We start from the raw sequence: 21,550 nt of genomic DNA on the forward strand, positions 1-21,550 counted from the left end.
TGTTCTGTCGGCCTTTAAAATTGATCTTCCTCAGCTGACCCTACCCCTCATTGTAACCCTCTTTGCAACAAGAGCTTTGGTTTGCCCGTTTGTTCTTGGTGCTGAGCACTTGAATTTATTGTCTGGGCGTTCACCTACCCTTGCCCGGTGGGGCATGTTTCAGAGAGAAAGTCTCACTGGTTGTGTACCTCTTTGGGCAGCTGTTCTGTTCAAACTCTATTTTGAATCAGAGATTTCCTGTGTCTCCTGTATTCTTCCGTTTCTGTGTGACCTGTCATGAGTTTGAGAATTTGTTCAAACCTCAGAGCACTCAAATAATCACTGAAGTTCTCAAATGCATTTATTCCACAGGTGAGTCTCTTTCCTCCCGGCACCCAAGAATCTCCACATTAAAAATGTACAGGTTCCTAATTCCCTAACGGTCCCCACAGCCTGCTGGTGTCCTGGCCTCAGGCCTCCACAGTCCAGTTCTTATCTGTCCAATGGGGCAGCTCCTGACTCCTACTACCTTGCAATGCCCACTTAATTTCTGTAAAGTAAAATTAACATGGAGCAGCCAGTTCCTTGAAGTGGAGATTTTACTTAACACTTTAATAATCCCAGTTAAGCCGATATCCACGCATCTTTATTGACAGGCGTTTAACCACTTTGCATAATTTAAAATGCCACCCCAGCCTATCAGCAAGGCGGGCGGGAAGGTGAGCCTGGCAGATAACAGCGTGCAGGCTGGGGCTGGAGGCGGACACTCCACCGGCCCAGCTGCTCCTCTTGCCCTGACTTCTGTGAGCCAGCTCATGACCTCAGGATGTACGAAAAAATACTAATTGCGTTACTATTGTCAGGTAAGTGGAATTTTTTTTTTTTAGCCGAAGGCAGTTATATTGGGTATAAAGTTATAGGTTAAAATGTAAACTATCCTACTTTTGTTCTATCTTATTCAAATGAATAAATAAATGAGTACCATCTCAGACCTGAGTTTGCTGGAGGGATTTTATTGGGACTTGGTTGTCAAAGTGGAGGAAATAGCACGAGGGAGCCAGCAACTGTAGCCGGGTCACCATTTTCCAGTGTGAGATGCATGCATGCTTTCATTCTCAGCCTCCCTAGAGTGAAAGAATTCTATCAACTAGTATGAGAACTATTTCTGTGCAAATAAATTAGTTGCTTTGTTTGTTTTCATGAGGTGAACTTCTAAATCAAAGAGTCATTAGTGAGGACAAGGATAGATACATGGTCCTCAATTTTTAACAAGTTTCCCAGAACATTATCATCTCCTCCTCCTCCTCCTGTCAGAAAGGTGCAAGCCACACGAATGAACTCAGAAACCATAGGGGTCACTCTGTGGGTCCATTACTGAGGTGTGAGGCGGGGAAAAGAAATAACAACTGTCTTGGCTTAGATGTTACTCGGTTTGGGGACACAACTAAATCAATTTATTAAAATAAAGAAATAATGTAAGGGTGTTCTTACGTCGTATTAAATTATCATTACTTTTGGCCTCTTCCTGAGAATGTTATGGTGATCATCTCGAAAGGCAGTGTTTGTGTGTTAGAAATACCAGCGCCAAGCACAGAGAGAAGGAGAAGCAGTAATCTGAAGTGTATTTAGCCCGACAGACATTTCTCTAACTCAAGTCAGAGCAAGTAGCAGGCGGCTCTGGGGCACCCTGTGGGAGGCAGGGAAGAGAGCCAGCATTTGCTAAGGGACTTCAGGGGGGGAAATAGTGCAACAGTTAAAGCGCTGGCATGAGAGACAGAGAGAACTGGGTTCAAATCTGGTTCCACATCTGAAAGGTTGGGGAACAACGAAGTCAAATTGCTTACCTCTCTTTGTTTCAACACCCTCATCTATGAAATGTAGACAGTGTCGGTATCTGCTCCATAGTAATCATGTGAGGACTTTGAGAAAGTAATCAATGTACTTCCTCCAGTGCCTAGCACATAACAAAGCACTAAATAAGTATGTAAGAATGATAATAATTAATGACTAGGAAACAAACCTGGATATGTAATGGTGATTTCGGAGAAGGGGAAAATTACAGGAAAACCAAAGACTAATGAAGCTGCTCCCAATTTTTTTAAGAAGCAAAGTATGAAAACATTCCTCTTGAAAAAAATAAATGGAGGGTACAGGGTGTGATATTTAAATATATTCAAATATTTGTAGAGTTTTACAAGAAGAGAGGAGAGGTCTTCTTTGTGTTGTCCCAGAGGGCCAGGTAGGGCCACTCAATCAAAGGAGACACTACCCTTTCCTTTGAGTGGTGTCCAATATCTGGAAAAACTGTATGCATCTTTGAGCTGCCCCAAATTTGGGGAGGATGCCTGGAAAAGAAATAAAGTCTTCGTGTCTACAACTGCTCCAGCAGACAGTGGATTAATGCCTTAAATGATACTTCACGGGAGGTCAGCAAGGCCACATGACTCTGAAGGCTCCCTTGGCCTTCAAGGCTAGTGCTCTTACCATCTTTGCATCTTCCGAAGCCCTCCACGGAAAGTCTCTTACTGTGACTACTTTTCAGAATCATAGACAGGTATGGAAACAGCCCCCCTTGACTCTAGTTGAAGAGGAAGCCTGGAAAATGTGAGGAAGGGTATAAACATCATGGGCAAGGGAAAAAGAAATGATGGTTTTGCTTTCTCCAGTAATCTTAAGGCAAAGGCCAGTGTTTCTAACCTCAAATATCATCTGCCTCGTGGAGAGTAAGTTTTTTGCAAATGCTTTTCTTTCCAATCATTCCCTCATTTGTCCATTCAGTAGTTCTATGTCAGGTGCCCAACACTGAGGCCAGAGTAGTGAGACGAATGAGCTCCTCCCAGGAAGGGTACATTCAGTGAGGGGGTCGTGGGAAACAGTGGGAAAGTCCACAGACAATTAACAGAACAAGTAACCTGTTAAAATAACTGACCAAAAATAAATAAATAAATAAATAAATAAATAAGACAAAGAAAATCAAACCAGGGAAGGTGATAAGCATAACGCAGAGGCTGCTTTGGAAATGGGTAGCAGGAAGTTTTTCTCTAGGAGGTGGCATTTGTGCTGAGAGTTGAACAGTGAGAAAAAGCCAGCTTTGCAAAATCTGGGGGAAGGGCAGTGAAAGGTAGAGGGCGGAAGTTCTGAGACGGGAGAGAACTCAGTGTGTTCTAGGAAAGGCAAAGCGTTTGTTTGAAAATCAGCTTCCCACGCTAAGAATTTGAGAATACAGTATTATAGCACTTCAACTAGGGCCGTGGTCGGCAAACTGCGGCTCGCGAGCCACATGCGGCTCTTTGGCCCCTTGAGTGTGGCTCTTCCACAAAATACCACGGCCTGGGCGAGTCTATTTTGAAGAAGTGGCGTTAGAAGAAGTTTAAGTTTAAAATATTTGGCTCTCAAAAGAAATTTCAATCATTGTACTGTTGATATTTGGCTCTGTTGACTAATGAGTTTGCCGACCACTGAACTAGGAAATTATATCACAAACCAGCACCCTCTAAAGTTTCCTGATTTTGCTTTAAAAATCATGCAACATTTGAATTCTAGGTCATAATATACTGATTTAATTGGAAAATCCAAAGGGACAGGTATTATCACGCCTGTATTATTCGTTGGCATAGCCCCAGAATCTAGCCCAGCTCATGACCTGTAGTGGAATATTGGTTGAATCAGCAAGGAAGGAAATAGAGGGAGGGAAGAGAAGGCAAAAAGAGAATATTGTTTTCATTTGTTTACGCAAAATGAGAACTCGTGTAGGTAGACAGTGATCACCTGTGCATCTTATGACATACACCTGCAGGCACACCAGTGTGAACAGCATGTGCTCAGAATGACATAAGAAACAAGGCAGCTCTTTTTCTTCAGCGACCCAGAAAAGAGCCTCTCTGACCACTTAATTCTTAAAGGAGAGAGTTCTAAGTTGGGTTTCAGGGACCACAAGACTTTATACATTTCTTAAAATTAAAACTTGTGTCTTCATTTTTGTATCCCACACACATTGCTAGGCACACAGAAGGCACTCAATAAATAACAGTGGCACAAATGACAAATAACCAGAACTTTGCTGCGGACTACTTTAACTGTGCAAACTCAATGAGCCCCCATGGGCCTCAGTTTCCTTGTGTCTATTAAATAAAGTACAGGAGAGATGGCATCTAAAATCCTTTTCATCGCTAAACTTCAATGAGTCCTCAAAGGTCAGCCTGAGATGACTGAAGTGTGGTTCTCAAATCTATACATCGCTTTAACTTGGTGTGAAATTGGGATTTGGGAAAGAAATAGGCACTCGACTGTGAATTCTTTGAAGGAGGAATCCTAAGAGAGGGAAAAGAATGGATGGTATCTTGAAATTAACTTATACTGATTTTAAATTGCAAAATTAGCATACTTGTGATAAATTTCTTTCTAGTTTGGTTTCTAGAGGATTATTGAAAACATCTATGAACCTATTTGAGAAGCACATTTTAAGTAATTTTCCCAACTTGTCGTTATAGGTTATATTTTTACATCAACTGCCACCTCTGAAACTCCTACGGAGACCATTGTTGAAGATCCAACAGGTGGGTAATAGATTTCCCAAGTTTTAATTTTAAACCTACAAGTGGGTAATAAATTTCCAGCCTTTATCATCATATCCATACATTTAATAAGTACCTATCTGTGTAGTTTCTCATGATAAATGAACTAAACTAAAACTAAAGAAAAAATACTGAAAAGAAACATCCCAGGGTTATCTCTGGGTGTGGGGAATATTTTTTTCTGCTTTTTAATACTTTCTAAATTTTCTGCCAAGAGAATCATAATTTGTAATCAGGAAAAGTTTAAAATATTTTTACAAGTGGACTGAACAAATACAATCTCTGCTTTCTAAGAGGTCTCCTTCTTACAAAGAATGCCAACAAACATTAGTGGATGAAAACCAAGATACCAGCATTCATTTCATCACAGTTTGCTACTACTCGAACACTTGGTTATGGTGTATGCTGAAACTGATTTCAGGGATTTGGTAGAGAAAAGAGCAACAAGTGATGGTAAACATGTGATAACCCATCATTAATAAATATCCCATCTTCTGTTTTTTTTATATGGCTTGTTCCTGATATGATTCCCCAAGTCCCCAAAGACCATGCTTCAGTAGCTAAGAGTATCGGAAAAGTGGCCACATATAGGACCTTTGGTCACATCATTCACTGGGAGACTTCTATCACATCGTGGGAGTCAGTCAGTGTTCAAGCCTATCCTTCTCTCAGAAAAGTAAATGAGCTCAAAAGCATTGTAAGCCCCAAAGCATTAAACTTTGTGCTAATTCTTCTCTCAGAATCCCCAGGGCACAGAGTAGGAGGAGGGGTCTGACCCTCATGGCCTGGAGGACCTGGTCCCCTTGACATTTTAGCTCAGACTCCAACTCAGCAGTTTGCTTTGAAGGTCCAAAGCAAAAGGGTCTGGGTTTCTCTCCACTGAGGCATGCCTAAATCCACAGAGGTGTTCTTAAATGTAATCAATGAATTAGGTAGAACAAGAAAAACAAATGCTCTTGCCTCGGGGAAGAGAAGTTTAGATCCCTGGTAGTAAATGAGAAGGAGTCAAATTAAAGGTGGTCTGCTGAGCTTCTTCCAGTCCAATCTGAAAGGAGACCTCTTGCCCTAGCTGGTTTGACTCAGTGGATAGAACTTCGGCCTGAGGACTAAAGGGTCCCGGGGGTCAAATCTAGTCAAGGGCACCTGCCTGGGTTGCAGGCTCAATCCCCAGTAGGGGGCAGCCGATCAATGATTCTCTCTCATCATTGATGTTTCTATTTCTCTCTCCCTCTCCCTTCCTCTCTGAAATCAATAAAAATATATTTTTTAAAAGTTTAATATGAAGCATGAACAGCCTATGTAATCAAAAGCATGACAGAGGTTAAGTAAACCATGGTTTATGCATCAAATGTAACATTAATGAAGCCATTAAAATGTTTTACAAGTGTTTTCCCTAATATGGACAAAAATGCTCTTTGAATGAGGAAAAGGCAGGTTTCAGAATATTACACAGAGTAATTTTTAAGTATATATTTATAAACATATCTAGAAAAAGTATCTGAAAGATTTGCACAAAAATGTCAACAGTGCAGATTTCTGGAGAGCAGAGAGGGGGATGAATTGTTATCCTCTCCTGGGGAAGGAAGTAAAAAATGTTGATTAAGGATGAGGACTCTACAGTCAAACCTCCTGAGTTTGCATCTAGCTTCACTGCCCACTGACTGTATTTTTAAATTTTGTGAATCTCTGTTTTCCTGTCTGTGCAATGGGGATAATACCTACTCCATATTGAAGTTATCAGGATAAAATGAAATAATCTATGTAAAGGGCTTGGCATGGTGCCTGGTACATAGAAAATATTCACTAAAAACTATTAACATCATCAAATTCTCATTTTTCCTTAATGAAGATGTGAAAACAAAATATATGCCATGACCTTCTCTTTACGTTTGGTTTTTTGGAAGTACAGAACTCCTTTCCTCTGTCACTGGATAAATGTTTGTATCACTGGATTCACAGTGCCTAAGGACATGGGTGGTACAAAGGTAAAGTGGAAAATCTGTAATTGGAATGAAAAATGCCATAAGTTACGGTAACAGGAGGTTAAGAGCACAAAGGCCGAATGTGACCAATAAAGAGCTCTTCTTTCTTTTTCTTTTTCTGTTTCTTTTAGTATATTTTTATTTATTTCAGAGGGGAAGGGAGAGGGAGAGAGATAGAAACAATGATGAGAGAGAATCATTGGTCAGCTACCTCCTGCACGCCCCCTACTGAGCATCAAGGCTGCAACCCAGCCATGTGCCCTGACAGAGAAACGAACCATGACCTCCTGGTTCATAGGTCAACGCTCAACCACTGAGCCATGCTGGCTGGGCCAGGAACACTTTTTAAGTTTCTGTTTCCTTTCTTTAGGAATGTCTGTTAATCCTATTAGCTTCTCTTCATATGAATGTATTTTTATTCTGTAATATGTTGAAATGATGATTCATATAAATGAACATTATAATATTGCACTACTTCCATCCTGGCATAAACCACTAGGCTATTGTAGAATATTCTTTTAATATTGTACTGCATTTAATATTTGTGTTAAGATCTTTATATCTATATTTGTGATACATAAAATTTTTCTGCAATTTATTTGTGTGTATATATAGTACATATGCATTGGCTACCAAAAAGCTAAATAAATTATTGCCCATTTTATTTTTAAAAATTTATAAATCACTACTACATGGGAATTTTAAGCATGGAAGATATTTTGAAGAAGTAGCCATCTATTCCAATTATAGTAGAAGAGATGTTTGGAAAAAAAAAAAAAGAATAAGTGAAAAAACCCTAGCCAATTTGGCTCAATGGATAGAATGTCTCAGATGACTGAAGATTTGATTCTGGTCAAGGGCATGTACCTTGGTTGAAGTTCTTGGGCCCTGGTCAGGGTGGGTGCAGGAGGCATCAATGTGTCTCTCTCACATTGATGTTTCTCTCTGTCTCTCCCTCTCCCTTCTACTCTCTCTAAAAAAAAAAAAAATCAATGAAAAAATATCCTTGGGTGAGGATTAATCAAATAATAATAATAACAATAGAATAGGTAAAAATATATTTTCTATGTATATACATGAATATGATATACTATATTACTGTATTTCTTTTCCCAAAATTTTTATTTGGAAATATTTTAAACCCATGGAGAAAAGTCAACAAAGACTAGGTTCAAATGTTATCACACCAAACACTTAATCTATTAGAAAGTTCAATTGTTCTAAATTTTAAGTGGCTATTTTAGCTTAATAAAACCCTTCCAAAAATGCAAACTGAATGACAGCAGACAGATGGACATATGATTCTATTATCACATCTTGACCTAGCCTGACTTTTTCAGCCTTTGGTTCAACAGCAAAACTGAATGTTTCCCTTAAAATATTACTTCACAGCAATAGCCTTCTCCAAACACTTTCTGGAACAGGCAAGATCCCCATTCACACATGCATTTGGTATACCACAGTACGGTTCAGCAGAAAAAAAGCATTGATTAAAAATCAGCGGATGCGCGTTTTTGCCCCAGGTTTTACCTGTGGCAAAACCCCAGGTTTTAGCTGTGCAGAACTTCAACAAATAAATTTATCTATCAGGTTTCACGGTCATCACAATGCCCAAAACTATAACACTCAAAACATTTAGGTTTCTGACTTGGAAACTATTTAAGGCAAATATTTCATAGGCAGGGTGTATCCTTGTAAGAGTTTGCTTTTGCAAGATAACACTTTTATCAACTGCAAGTCAGGAGGGAACCAAAACCAAGCCAGCTGCTGCGTGAGCTGGCTTATCACTTGGTGGCAGGAGCCCAGCTACTGGAAGTTTGGGCACAGAGCAAAACTGCAGGGTGCTCGCCCAACATTGCCTTTTGCGGTTGTTCTTTCTAATAACATTCCACGTTAGAAGTGCCCCCGGCTGGGGAAAGCCGGGTGGTTTCATGGGTAGAGCATAGAGCAGAATGTTGGGAGGCTAGCCTTCTAGTCCCAATTGTATCCCTTGTGTTCTGGGCCCACAAGTTGCCCAACCTCCTGTGTGCAAGAGGAGCAGTGGCAGGGCCCTCCCCCAACACACAGACCTCACAGGCTGGTAGAGGGTTGCAGAGCAACTGCGAGGTCAGGGCGGTGAAGATGAGAGGAAAGAGGTGAATGTTTGGAAACAATTTAAATGGTATGCAAATGTAAACTGTAAACCATGCACATTTGGAATATTTCCTATTCTGGGTGGTATAGTCATTCATTCCTCCATTCATTCATTCATTCATTCCACCCTTCTCAAACTTAAAATTTTGGCATTCAGTTCAGGTCACAAATATGTACTTTGTACAAACCACCATAGCAAATGGCATTTTAGTGTCTAGGGAATGAAAAAAGATTTTTAAACCAGGGGTCTTAGGCCTTGCCAAACCTTCCCTTCTATCTTATTTTACACTAATTTTCCACGTGAACATTAAACTCTTGTCAACCTGAGAGGTTTGCCTACCTTTGCCTGCACACTGCCCCCTGGCCTCCGCATGAATGCACACGTCCTCTCCTTTCTCCCTGTTAGCCCATGCGCTTTCTTTACCTCAATTCCCCCTCCTCCGCATTTCCACTTAAAACCCTACCCTCCCTTCAAGGTCCAGCCAGTGCTTCATTGCAAACAGGATAGAGTAAGTTCGCCAGAGCCCAGAGCAGCTGAGGAAATATGCAGTGCTGTCCCACAGCCCACCTGCTGCTGGGTAGCCAGACGCTGCACACCTCTTCCAGCATACCTCAAGGTCAACATACTTCTCTTGGGGAGAGAGGTGGCATTTTTCAGGTATAGAATGGATGTGTTCGTTAGAAGAGGTGAAGGGAGTAAGAAAATGACCCACATGTCAATAGTGCTAGGGCAGAAAACAGTTTCTCTTAGTAGCAAGAGGACACTGAGGGCTAAGAGATGTGATGTAAATAGCACAATAAATTGGTGTGAAAAATCATCAAAATGAAAACTACCTAATTATTATTAAAATTCTAGAACCTCTCAAGAAATTTACTTGTCTTGTTTTGTGTACAACGCACCCCAGTGTTCACCCATCAGTAAGCTAAAACATAAAAGGAATCTTGCTGACAAGATCTCAATCAGGCAGAGATCTGGGAGGTGGGAATAACATTGGGAGTCGGCAGAATTAGGTCTCGGTTTCTGTCCTTACCAGTTGTGTTAACCTGAGCTAATCATTTAATTTTGATGATATCAAATTTCTTATTTGTATGGTAAGGAAGTTGGATTTAAAGTTCCTAGTGTCCTTGTAATGTAAAACATAAAAGTGCATTGTGAATAAAATAGGACAATATTTAAATTGACCTGTAATCTGAAAACAATGCAAACAGACAGTGAAAGCTGATCTAGCTACAGAAAGCTATGGGCTCGGAGCACGAGAGAGAGGGAGAGGGAGAGGGAGAGGGAGAGGGAGAGGGAGAGGGAGAGGGAGAGGGAGAGGGAGAGGGAGAGGGAGAGGGAAGGGAAGAGAAGAGGAGAAGAGGAAGGATTAGGCAAACCACACCTGTTGTTTAATGGTTACAAGTTTACTTGGATCTTTTCTACCAAGTAGACCCAACTAAAGAGTCCATTGTAAAAAAGCCCTGTTTAAAATCCACTTATTCAAGAGAAATTTCACAACTTTGCATAACTATACCCACAGATGTCTATTAGCTGATTAGGGCCTGAGAAACCTGGGAGGCCCAGATAGACGTGAGGGCTCTGGCTATGAAAAGCAGTGTTAGAACACTCTTGGTGGTTGCTGGCGGTACGTATTGTGGAATTTTCATTTCCTTACCTTGACATTTGAAAGCAGCTTAAGTCCCTGAGGATGTAGAAAGAAAGAAAAGAAGTGTGGGAAGGGAACCTTAGAACTGATTTACCTCCTATGAGGCCAGAGAAAATTGAATTTAAAGGCTTTGTTTTAATTTTTACTGAGGAAATAGGACTGTTTCTGGAAAAATGGAGTGAGGGAGGCACGGAACATAGACAATTTCCCCAAGTTATGTAAAATGCTATGCCTGTGGGAGAGACGTGGGATAAATTTGTCTTTTGTGATATGCTCTGTGCTCTATGCCATCACCTCACTCTTAATGCCTTTCTCAATGTCTATTTTATACAGCTAAGCCTCACTTAGAGACCGAATTACCAATTGACCCTACTCCTGCTCATCCAAGGTCAATCATTCCTAGAGATCCTCCCAGCACAACAGGTTTGTCCATATTTTTAAATAGTTGCCCTGGAGTCATTGTTATGACACAACACTATTTCACGGGACCTGTCGGTGCGAGGAAACTGTGACTAAGTCTAAGAAACGAAAGCTAATAAATAGACACAGTCCCTATACTTCCAAAGGGCCTCACTTCTGGAATATCTCACAGAAACAATATTTGGGTTAAAGGCATGAAGCAATCCAGCAAAAGCACGTGAAGGATGCATGTGACTGTGAAACGGGGCCACATGGAGGGAGCACAGATGCGGTGGAGAGGAGGGATGTGGTGAATCCGGGTGCGGCTCGGCTATCCGGGCTGCTGACCCTGGGAGACTCTTCCCCAAGGGGTCTCTGTCCCCTAAATTTTTAAATGGGGCCCATCATAGTTATCTCGTGGTGTTTCTCTAAAGATGAAGATGTGTGTTAAATTGCTTCGCTTGGAGTCTGACACATTAGAAGTGCCTAATCACTATCACTATAAGCCAAGCTGGGTGCTGAGATAAGGGTGGTCTGGCGGCATCCACTCTCTGGTGATTTCTCTGGGGAGAAGATGACTTGACAAGAGCAGGTTGAATGAAAGAGGGTCCTTGTAGATGGGGTCAAAGCAGGACATTCCAGATTTAAAATAAGGCCCCAAAGAAGACTTAAAGTGGCTACGGGATCATTGGCTAATAGAATCATTGAGAAAATATACCAAGATAAATGGAAGCAACACATTTTAACAAAGACCAAGAGAGGAAAATTATACTAAGTGCTTGGAACTAATTATTGGGCTTCTGAGTCCAATTAAACAACCCAGTTTTCAAACGTGAAGTCAATGTGGTGGTGTCAAATCAGAAAGCATTTAAAGGCCAACCGCAGACACACACGCTTCCTGCCGTGAATCCTGTAAACAACAGGTAGCGTGGTGGGCATTGTGCTAAGAGTTTTCATGAACTACCTGATTTGATCCTTGTAGGAACCCAAAGAGATAGGTATTACTGTCTTCATTTGCTCAAGAGGAAACTAAAGCACAAAGAGATTACATAACAGATCCAAGGCCGCCCAGCTAGTGAGAGGCTGAAACCCCATCTGTTCTTCTCCATTGCTCATCCACCAGCCACAGCTGTACCTGCCACAGAGGAGAAGACAAGCCCCAGTAAACCTTTATGAATGACTGCTCCAGAATGAGCGGACATAACCGAGACCTGGACGATGTGGAGTGGTACAGTGCAACACACTGAGTGGCCAGATTATTATGATCTATGAACGCACAATAATCTGGCCACTCAGTGTGTAGATATAGGTATAGATATAGATATAGATGTAGATGTAGATATAGATATAGATATAGATATAGATATAGATATAGATATAGATATAGATATAGATATTAGAGGCCCAGTGCACGAAATTCATGCACAATGGGGGGGGGAGTGTCCCTCAGCCCAGCCTGAACCCTCTCCAATCTAGGACCCCTCAAGGGATGTCCAACTGCCTGTATAGGCCCAATCCCAGTAGGATCGGGCCTAAACGAGCAGTCGGACATCCCTCTCACAATCCAGGAATGCTGGCTCCCAACTGCTCACCTGCCTGCCTTCCTGATTGCCCCTAACCGCTTCTGCCTGCCAGCCTGATCACCCCCTAACCAGTTCCCTGCCAACCTGCTTGACCTTAACTGCCCTCCCCTGCCGGCCTGGTCACCCCTAACTTCCTCCCCTGCAGGCCTGGTCCCCCCCAACTGCCCTTCCCTACAGGCCCGGTCGCCCCCAACTTCCCTCCCTTGCTGGCCTGATCACCCCTAACTGCCCCCCTCCCTGCAGGCTTGATCACCCCCAACTGCCCTCCCTTGCAGGCCTGGTCCCTCCCAACTGCCCTCCCCTGTTGACCATCTTGTGGTGGCCATCTTGTGTCCACAGGCGGGCAGCCATCTTTGACCACATGGGGGCAGCCATCTTGTGTGTTGGAGTGACAGTCAATTTGCATATTACTCTTTTATTATATAGTATAGAGGCCTGGTGCATGGGTGGGGTCCAGCTAGTTTGCCCTGAAGGGTGTCCCGGATCAGGGTGGGGGTTCTCTTGGGACATGAGGCAGCCTGGGCGAGGGGCCTGTGGTGGTTTGCAGGCTGGCCACACCCCCGACGACCCAAATGGAGGCCCTGGTATCTGGGATGTATTTATCTTCTATAATTGAAACTTTGTAACCTTGAGCGGAGGCCAAGGCAGCCCAGACTGGGCGGGAAGCTTGGCTTCCTTCATCGCTGGGGGCAACCCAAGCCTCCTGCTCTCTCCAGCTCCATGGCTGCCACCATTTTTGTTGGGATTTATTTATCTTCTATAATTGAAACTTTGTAGCCTTGAGTGGAGGCCAGGGCAGGCCAGGGCAGGAAGCTTGGCTTCCTCCATTGCCAGGAAAACCCAAGCCTCCTGCTTCCTCCGTGGCTGCAGCCATCTTGGTTGGGTTAATTTGCATACTCACTTCTAATTGCCTGGTTGGCCTGGCTGGTGGGCGTGGCAGAGGTATGGTCAATTTGCATGTTTCTCTTTTATTAGTGTAGATATTAGAGGCCCGGTGAATTCATCCATGGGTGGGGTCCGGCCAGCCTGACCAGGGGGAGGGGACATGGGCGGTTGGCCAGCCTGCCTGCTGGTCGAACACCTGGTCGAGGGGACAACTTGCATATTAGCCTTTTATTATATAGGATTATATAGGATATACACTGAGTGGCCAGATTATTATGATCTCTGAATGCATAACAATCTGGCCACTCAGTGTATGTTATTGGTAATAACTAAATGCAGGAAAATCATGTGGTTGTAGTAGAAAGAGGGCTTCGTGGCATAAAATGGTACTTGGAGACAGCAGAAAAAGAAATGTAAACTGTGGACTGATAAGGGGGAGGTAACTGGCGAAGCATTGGGGCAACTGTACTGGGAACCTCTGCAGACAAAGCATTTAGGGGGATGTTGACAAAAGCTCAGAGGAAACACAACAGGGGTTTGGATTCAACTAGTGGATGTGGCATAAATCTGGAAAATTGATAGCAATGTGACCTCTTTTGGGTCCGAGTGAAGTCCATGTGGGGTGATAGCTCAATGCATCTTTCTGTTCACCGTTTTTATATTTAAAATAAATTTTTTTAGTGTTTTATTTTTACACTAGAGGCCCGGTGCACGAAATTCGTGCACAGAGGGGGGTTGTCCCTCAGCCCAGCCTGTACCCTCTCCAATATGGGATCCCTCTCACAATCCAGGACTGCTGGCTCCCAACTGCTTGCCTGCCTGCCTTCCTGATTGCCCCTAACCGCTTCTGCCTGCCAGCCTGATCACCCCCTAACCAATCCCCTGCCAGCCTGTTTGCCCCCAACTTCCCTCCTCTGCCAGCCTGGTCACCCCTAACTGCCCTCTCCTGCAGGGTTGATCACCTCCAACTGCCCTCCCTTGCAGGCCGGGTGCCTCCCAACTGCCCCCTCCTGCTGGCCATCTTATGGTGGCCATCTTGTGTCCACATGGGGGCAGCCATCTTTGACCACATGGGGGCAGCCATCTTGTGTGTTGCAGTGATGATCAATCAGCATATTACTCTTTTATTAGATAGGATAGAGGCCTGGTACAGGGGTGGGGCCAGCTGGTTTGCCCTGGAGGGCGTCCCGGATCAGGTGGGGGTTCCTTTGGGGTGTGGGGCGGCCTGAGTGAGGGGCCTGTGGTGGTTTGCAGGCCGGCCACGCCCCCTGGCAACCCAAGCAGAGGCCCTGGTATCTGGAATTTATTTTCCTTCTACAATTGAAACTTTGTAACCTGGAGCGGAGTCAAGCCTGGGGCTCCCTCCGAGGCCGGCAGCCATTTGTGTTGGGGTTATAATTGAAACATTGTTGCCTTAAGCGGGTGGGCCCGGCCAGGGGGTGCGGAAAGCTTTGCTTCGCCTGTTGCCGGCGGCAACCCTGGCCTGCTCTCTCAAGCTCCATTCTGCCGCCATTTGTTTGAATTTGTTTACCTTCTATAATTGAAACTTTTTAGCTTGAGTGGAGGCTTAGGCCTGCAACGGCTGTGGAAAGCTTGGCTTCCTCTGTTACCTAGGAAACCTTGCTCTCTGTGGCTGCAGCCATCTTGGTTTGGGTTAATTTACATACTCGCTCTGATTGGATGGTGGGTGTGGCTTGTGGGTGTGTCGGATGTATGGTCAATTTGCATATTTGTCTATTATTAGATAGGATTCTTTTTTTTTTTTTTTACAGAGAGGAAGAGAGAGGGATAGAGAGTTAGAAACATCGATGAGAGAGAAACATCGATCAGCTGCCTCCTGCACACCCCCCACTGGGGTTGTGCCCGCAACCAAGGTACATGCCCTTGACCGGAATTGAACCTGGGACCCTTCAGTCTGCAGGCCGACACTCTATCCACTGAGCCAAACCGGTTTTGGCTTTACATTCTTTTTATCCTTACCCGAGGACATGTTTTTATTGATTTGAGAGAGAAAACATGAATCAGTTGCCTCTTGTTCAAGTCCCATATGGGAATGACACCCGTCACATTTTGGCTTACAGGACGACACTCCAACCAACTGAGCCAGCTGGCCAGGGCTATTTTTACTTTTTATTTTTAATGCACTATTTATTGTGGAAATCAATAGATAGTTCTTTCAATATTTTGTAATACCCTACACTTCAGTCAATAAGACCGCTTGCTAATTTCTGACCTTGAAAGCTTGTTGGGTAGTTGAAAGTAGATATGGAATTATTAGTAGTAAGACAGTGTCTCATAAGTTTTAGCAGCTGTTAAAATTTGAACAATAGCTTACTAACATAATTTTTAAAAAGAAACGCACTAAGTAATCTAATTCCAAAATGGTATTTTTTAGACATGGTAACTTATGCTTTCTGATTTATTTTGAAATTTTGTCTTTTTAGGAAGAGAAAAACAAATTGAGCACATGTTCTCAGAACCAGGTATGTTAATATTTACATGTACTAACAATCTTTCCAGTTTAATTATGTATTGCTAGTTCCAAATGCCTAAAAAAAATAAGAAGCATCAAATTTAAAAACAAAAGCATATGTTATTAATTTTAATCACACAATATTGTAAAGGCAAACAAAATATGCTCTTTTTAAAAGTAAAATAGGCATTTCTTATTTTCTTAAACATTTTGGAAATAGCAATACATAACTTGATAATATTTTTTTCTATTTTTATATATTTTTTTATTTATTTCAAAGAGGAAGGGAGAGGGAGAGAATCATTGATCAGCTGGCTCATGCATGCCCCCTACTGGGGATTGAGCCCACAACCCAGGCATATGCCCTTGACCAGAATCAAACCCGGGACCTTTCAATCCCCAGGCCGACTGACGCTCTATCCACTGAGCAAACTGGCTAGGGCAACAATAATTTTTCTTTTAAGTTAGACTTTTTTAGCTTTCTAACCACCGTAGTTACTAGAGAAAAGTCTCTTAAGATCTTATAAAACAATTGAACTTCTCTTATCCCTACCATGAAGAAAGCAAAGAGTTTTAAGTCATCTCATTAATTGACCCCTTATCAAGAATCAATACAGACCATTCATGTCTCAATCTCTATTCATTTTTGGCCCTATGCTACCACTTTGGGGCTGTCTTCCAAACCCTCTATACCTGGGGACTGTCACTTTCTCCCGTAGGTGCTGCTGTAGATCTGACATTAGTCATTTATGTGCTGATTTACTAGTCTGCATTTCTGAGCTGCCCTTCACGCTTGACCTGTGTCCAAACCTCTCTCTCTCTCTCTCTCTCTCTCACACACACACACACACACACACACACACACACACACACACACACACAATGAATTGTGGAACTGAATCACTATTTCATTAAAACTAAGTGGGCTTTTACTTTGTTTTCTTTTAATCAATAATAAGAATTTTAAATGTAAATTAGCCAAATAAGCCATTTACCTATATGTTTTGCCTTCTATTTACTTAATTTGGAATCTCTACAAATATGCTATGAATATGTGAGAGTACCACTAACGTAAACTTTGTTTCCTTCCCAGCATATAAGATTTGAAAAAATCTTTTTAGTGAGTATATTATAGAGTATGCATAGGGATAATGTAGAAGGACCAGAAGCTTAGAATCTAGGTGACCTGAATTATGGTCACGTGCCTTCTCACTAGTTGTCTCACCTAGGATAAGTAACTTAAACTCACTGGGCTTCTTTTCTTCATTTGCAAACTGCTTATACCAGTTTCCTTCCAAAGTTCTGATTCTATGATCTGTCCAATACCCCTTTCTATGTCCAGACATTATTTTCTCTCATCACTTTGAGCCTATGAAACACTTCATGGTTTTTCCCATATCGGGGCAGAACATCCACACAGCTGCCATCCATGGTCGCCTGTGAGGCCTGTGAAGAACCCTGGATTTGGAGTTGGAACCTGGGGTCTTGGTTCTGTCAGATGTGTGACCTTGAACAAAAGGCTTTACTATCCACAGGTTCAGTTTCTCACGTGGTTACTTTGGAAAACCTTGTTTTTTAAAAGATAAAATATATTAATGTTCTGTCTTATTTTTTATTTTATTTTATTGCTTAAAGTATTGCTTAAAGAGTAGTACATATGTCTCCTTTTTGTCCCCATTGACCTTCCCCAGGCTGTCTTATTTTTTAAAAGATAAAATATATTAATGTTTCTTTCATTGATATGTGGTCATTTATGTCACAGTTTTGTAATTTTCTGCTCTCTTTTTCTCCCATAGTGATAATAGTCATTATTTTGGGGGTGATGGCTGGTATCATTGGAACTATACTCCTTTTTGCTTATCTTATTGGCAAACTAACTAAGGTGAGAATTTAGTTTGGTTTTTGTTTTGTTTTCAATCCTTACCTGAGGAGGCTATTGGGGTTTTTTGGTTTATTGGTTTTAGAGAGGAGAGGGAGACAGAGAGGAAGGAGAGAGAAATACCGACGTGAGAAGCAAACATCGGTTGGCCACCTCCCAAAGGCCCGACTGGGGATCGAACACACAACATACCAGTTGATTTGGAGCATTGTCCAGTACAACAAAAGGGGGATTCCCAGTCAGGGCACGTACCAGGTTTCAGGTTCAATCCCCAGTCGGGACACCTGTGGGAGGTGGCTGATCAATGCTCTCTCTCTCTCCCTCTCTCTCTCTCTGGTCTCTCTATCTCTCTCACTCTTCCTCTCTGTATAATCAATTTTTTAAATAAATAAAAACATTTTAAAAGGCTTGTTTAATGGGGTAACAACACTGCAATGGGGAAGCTATAGCAAGATTGATGGTAAATCTACACTAAATTCCTTTGCCCTTTTCTTTTTCTAACTACTTCTTTTATGTGACTTAATCACCTAAAGTTATGCCTTATTGTCATTACTCCATGTAAATGGATCTTCTCTAAATAACACTTTCTTAACAAAAGTAAATTAATGGAGTGTTTGACTAATATGAGTGAAGACTTGAATACAGGCAGTCTTCTCTTATCTGCAGAATAAATATTAAAGAGATTTTTTTTCTTGTGTTTGGGCATATATGACAGTACATTTTTGTCTTCTCTAAGTTGATGATCTAAAGTCTGAAAAAGTCAATGAAATGCCTAATTGACAAAATTCAGAGAAAATCTTCTACAAGAGTATAGTAGAATTGGGTCATGGTCAGTATGTCTAAGAGATTTTTATCTCTATAAAAAAATTCCATTTTAGCTTTTTATTATAGCAGGGAAATAAGACAGTCAATGTTTGAAGTAATAATTCAGCTATGGAAATGACAAATAGTATTTTACTATTTAGAAGTACAAATACAAGTTTATAAAAGTTCATATGTATCTATGAAATAATGACCTTTCTAAAAAGAAGAAGAAAAAGGACTCTACAAAGTGATTTACAAAGAGAACAACTTTAGCTAAAAAAAATTTTCATCTGAGATCTTTTTCTTTATAGTGTCTTAAGTTTAGAAAATTTTGACATTAATATTTTTCTGCCTTTTACTTATAGAAACGTTCACTTAATGTGCAATCCACATTCTCACATGACACAGAGGCTCCTTTAAGTTCTGTAGAAACAGGAAATCCAGGTTGGTGTTACTATTCTTATTGCCTATTGCCTATTGCCTTTTGCCTTTGGGGAAGGAAAATAAATTAATGAATTATGTCTTTCTGATTTGGGAAGGGTGTGCCCAACTGGAATTCATTTATATTCTACTAGAGGCCTGGTGCACGAAATTTGTGCACAGGAGGGGGAAGGTCGTCCCTCAGCCCGGCCTGTGTCCTCTTGCAATCCAGGACCGCTCGGATAGGGTCCCTAGGCATGGCCGGGGATCAGGGCCTATCCTTCTCCCAGCTGCCAGCAGCTGGCCCCACCCCCACCGCTGCCACTGCTTGCCATCTGTGCGGCACTTCCCGCCCCCCCCCCCCAACTGGTCACCTCCCTCTGTGGGCGACAGGCATGGGGTGAGATCGCTTGGCTGGCCTGGGCCTCCCTCTGTGGGGCAATCGCTGGCTGACTCTGCACACCCGCCACAGCATCACTGGCTGGTGGCGTGGGCCTCCCTCTGTGGGGCAGTCGATTGTGGGGCCCCCAGATCAATGGCTCCACAGAGAGAGTCCCACCCACCCGGCCGGGGCTCCACGATCCATCACTGTGCAGAGGGTGGCCTGAGCCTCCCTCTTTGAGGTGATCATGGAGCCACCTCCCGCCCCCAGTCGATTGCCCCGCCGGCCAGTGGCCTGGGCTTCCCTCTGCAGAGTGATCAATCACGGAGCCTCAGCTGGGTGGTCAGGGCCTTCCTCTGCTGGGTGATAGGCTGTGGAGAGAGAAAGAGAGAGAGAGAGAGAGAGAGAGAGAGAGAGAGAAACATTGATGTGTGAGAGAGACATCAATTGGTTGCCTTCCAAACAGGCCCCTACCGGGGCTGGGGAACCTGCAACCGAGCATGCCCTTAACCGGAAATCAAACCCTTGAGCATTCAGTCCAATGCTCTAACTACTGAGCAAGACTGGACAGAGCAATTCATAAGAGCTGAGCACTGGCTGCTGTCTCGAATATTTATTAAAATACCAAGTAGGTTTCATGTATTTCATTCATAGTGGCCTCTTAGATAACCTTACTAATTAAATATCTAGTGCCTATTAAACTTTGCCTGAAGCATAAACCCAAGTGGCATCTATTTTGGGAGATGTCCACCAAGATCAAGTCTCTGTGGAATGGGCTTCCGCGCTCAAAGAAAAGGATCTGATTCTGCATCGATGGAAGGTTTTCCTATGATTATCATACATCATGGCAGAACCAAGGTCCTGTAAGTGTTCAGCTTCTAGTTTTAACCCTGGACCAAGCCCATACCTTCAAAGGACTAGCTAGGTTTTCTAGACTTCGGGAATCATAAAAATAAAAATAAAAATGTTTTTTATTGACTTCAGAGAGGAAGGGAGAGGGAGAGAGATAGAAACAGCAATGATGAGAGAGAATTGTTGATTGGCTGCCTCCTGTACACCTCCCATCAGGGATCAAACCCAAAACCTGAGCATGTGCCCTGACCAGGAATCGAACCGCAACCTCCTGGTTCATAGGTTGATGCTCAGCCACTGAGCCACACCAGCCAGGCTCACCTTAACTTTCTGAAGTTACACATATGTAATTCAACTCACTTATCACTTACTGCCTTCCCACTATATTCTGCCCCTGCACAAGTTCTGTGTTAGTTTCTCATCTCTGTAGAAACTAGGAGCAGACCAATTATGTTCCTTTCTTACCTAAAGCATTTCGAATAGATTTTCTAAGAAATTCTGTATCTTTGCACATAACTCTATATAAATCTAGTCTGAAAAGAAATTTCTTTCATTTCCCAACAATTATATGTAAGAACAACACTGTAAGAATGTAGAATTCTGAGATTTATTTTATGAATTAATTTTCTGTTGTATTTAAATATAACTATGTCTTATACTATTGTTTTTTCCCCTTTATAATTCTTCTACAGAAATATAATCAATGAGAATCTGCTCACCGAGCCAAATTTTGGAAGAACTAAAAGACATGAGACTTCAGTCAAGTGAAAAGTTAACATGTAAACTGGACACGCTAATAAATTGTATACATTCCTAAATTGTACAATTTCAGGATGAAAATTTCATCATAATGAGCCCTTTGACTCAATGATGGGAAATGCCTGTACTTGTTAATATTTCAAAATGAAGAACAAATAGTTTCTTTCAAGTAGTTGCTTTTGTGTGTTAACATAATTTTTATAGTTAATTGATTTGGAATTCTCTTCTATTGTATTTTAATATTTGTGCTATCAAATGAAAGACTTGTAATATTATAGGTAAAATCTAAGTTCTTTTTGCATTCTAAACATCTGAATCTATTTTCATTTTAAATAAAATCCTATAATTTCCTTCATTACTGAATAAGCAAGATATGCTAATACACTAGTAGTGGTGATATTTTTAGTCTCAATAATAAAGTGTGTACTTGGAAATAAATGCCTTGCATACATACATACATATATACATACAGACACGTGTGCATCGGCATAGGCATAGACATATATATATAAAATCACACTGACATTCATCCTTTAATGCATAAATCAATACAAAAAGTTTTTCCCATTTAAAAAAAGTGAAACGTTATATATATATATATATATATAAATGGCTCATTTAAATTTTTCTGATGTTACAGCGTTAACCTCTCCAGGCCACTCTATGATACATTCATTGTGTTCCTCTGGAAGAGTTACTAGTACTTATGTAAATGGTCAGAGAATCTTGAGAAAGAAAATAATTAATGACTTCTTCTTACAAAAGAAACTTAACTCTGTAAATGCAACAAGATGTGTGAA

The 21,550-nt window shown here is 41.9% G+C and overlaps 1 protein-coding gene across 1 annotated transcript; it reads left to right on the top strand.

Annotated features, from left to right (window-relative positions):
* The first annotated feature begins 747 nt into the window (after window positions 1-747).
* On the top strand, window positions 748-21,033 carry LOC307099182 (glycophorin-A-like). The gene is made up of 7 exons (XM_079770380.1): window positions 748-842; window positions 4,470-4,535; window positions 10,648-10,737; window positions 15,626-15,664; window positions 17,451-17,536; window positions 18,703-18,781; window positions 20,684-21,033. The coding sequence occupies exons 1-7, from the start codon at window positions 806-808 to the stop codon at window positions 20,689-20,691; spliced, it is 405 nt and encodes a 134-aa protein (XP_079626506.1). The 5' UTR covers window positions 748-805; the 3' UTR covers window positions 20,692-21,033.
* The last annotated feature ends 517 nt before the right edge of the window (window positions 21,034-21,550 follow it).

Source organism: Cnephaeus nilssonii (genome assembly GCF_951640355.1).
Source record: "Cnephaeus nilssonii genome assembly, chromosome: 5".
Classification (NCBI taxonomy): Eukaryota; Metazoa; Chordata; class Mammalia; order Chiroptera; family Vespertilionidae; genus Cnephaeus; species Cnephaeus nilssonii.

Excerpts from the sequence above, each read along its gene's own strand:
- LOC307099182 (XM_079770380.1), top strand. The coding sequence starts at position 806 with ATGTACGAAAAAATACTAATTGCGTTACTATTGTCAG. Across the intron at positions 10,738-15,625 it reads AGATCCTCCCAGCACAACAG|GAAGAGAAAAACAAATTGAG; the intron begins GTTTGTCCATAT and ends TTGTCTTTTTAG. Across the intron at positions 17,537-18,702 it reads TTATTGGCAAACTAACTAAG|AAACGTTCACTTAATGTGCA; the intron begins GTGAGAATTTAG and ends TTTTACTTATAG.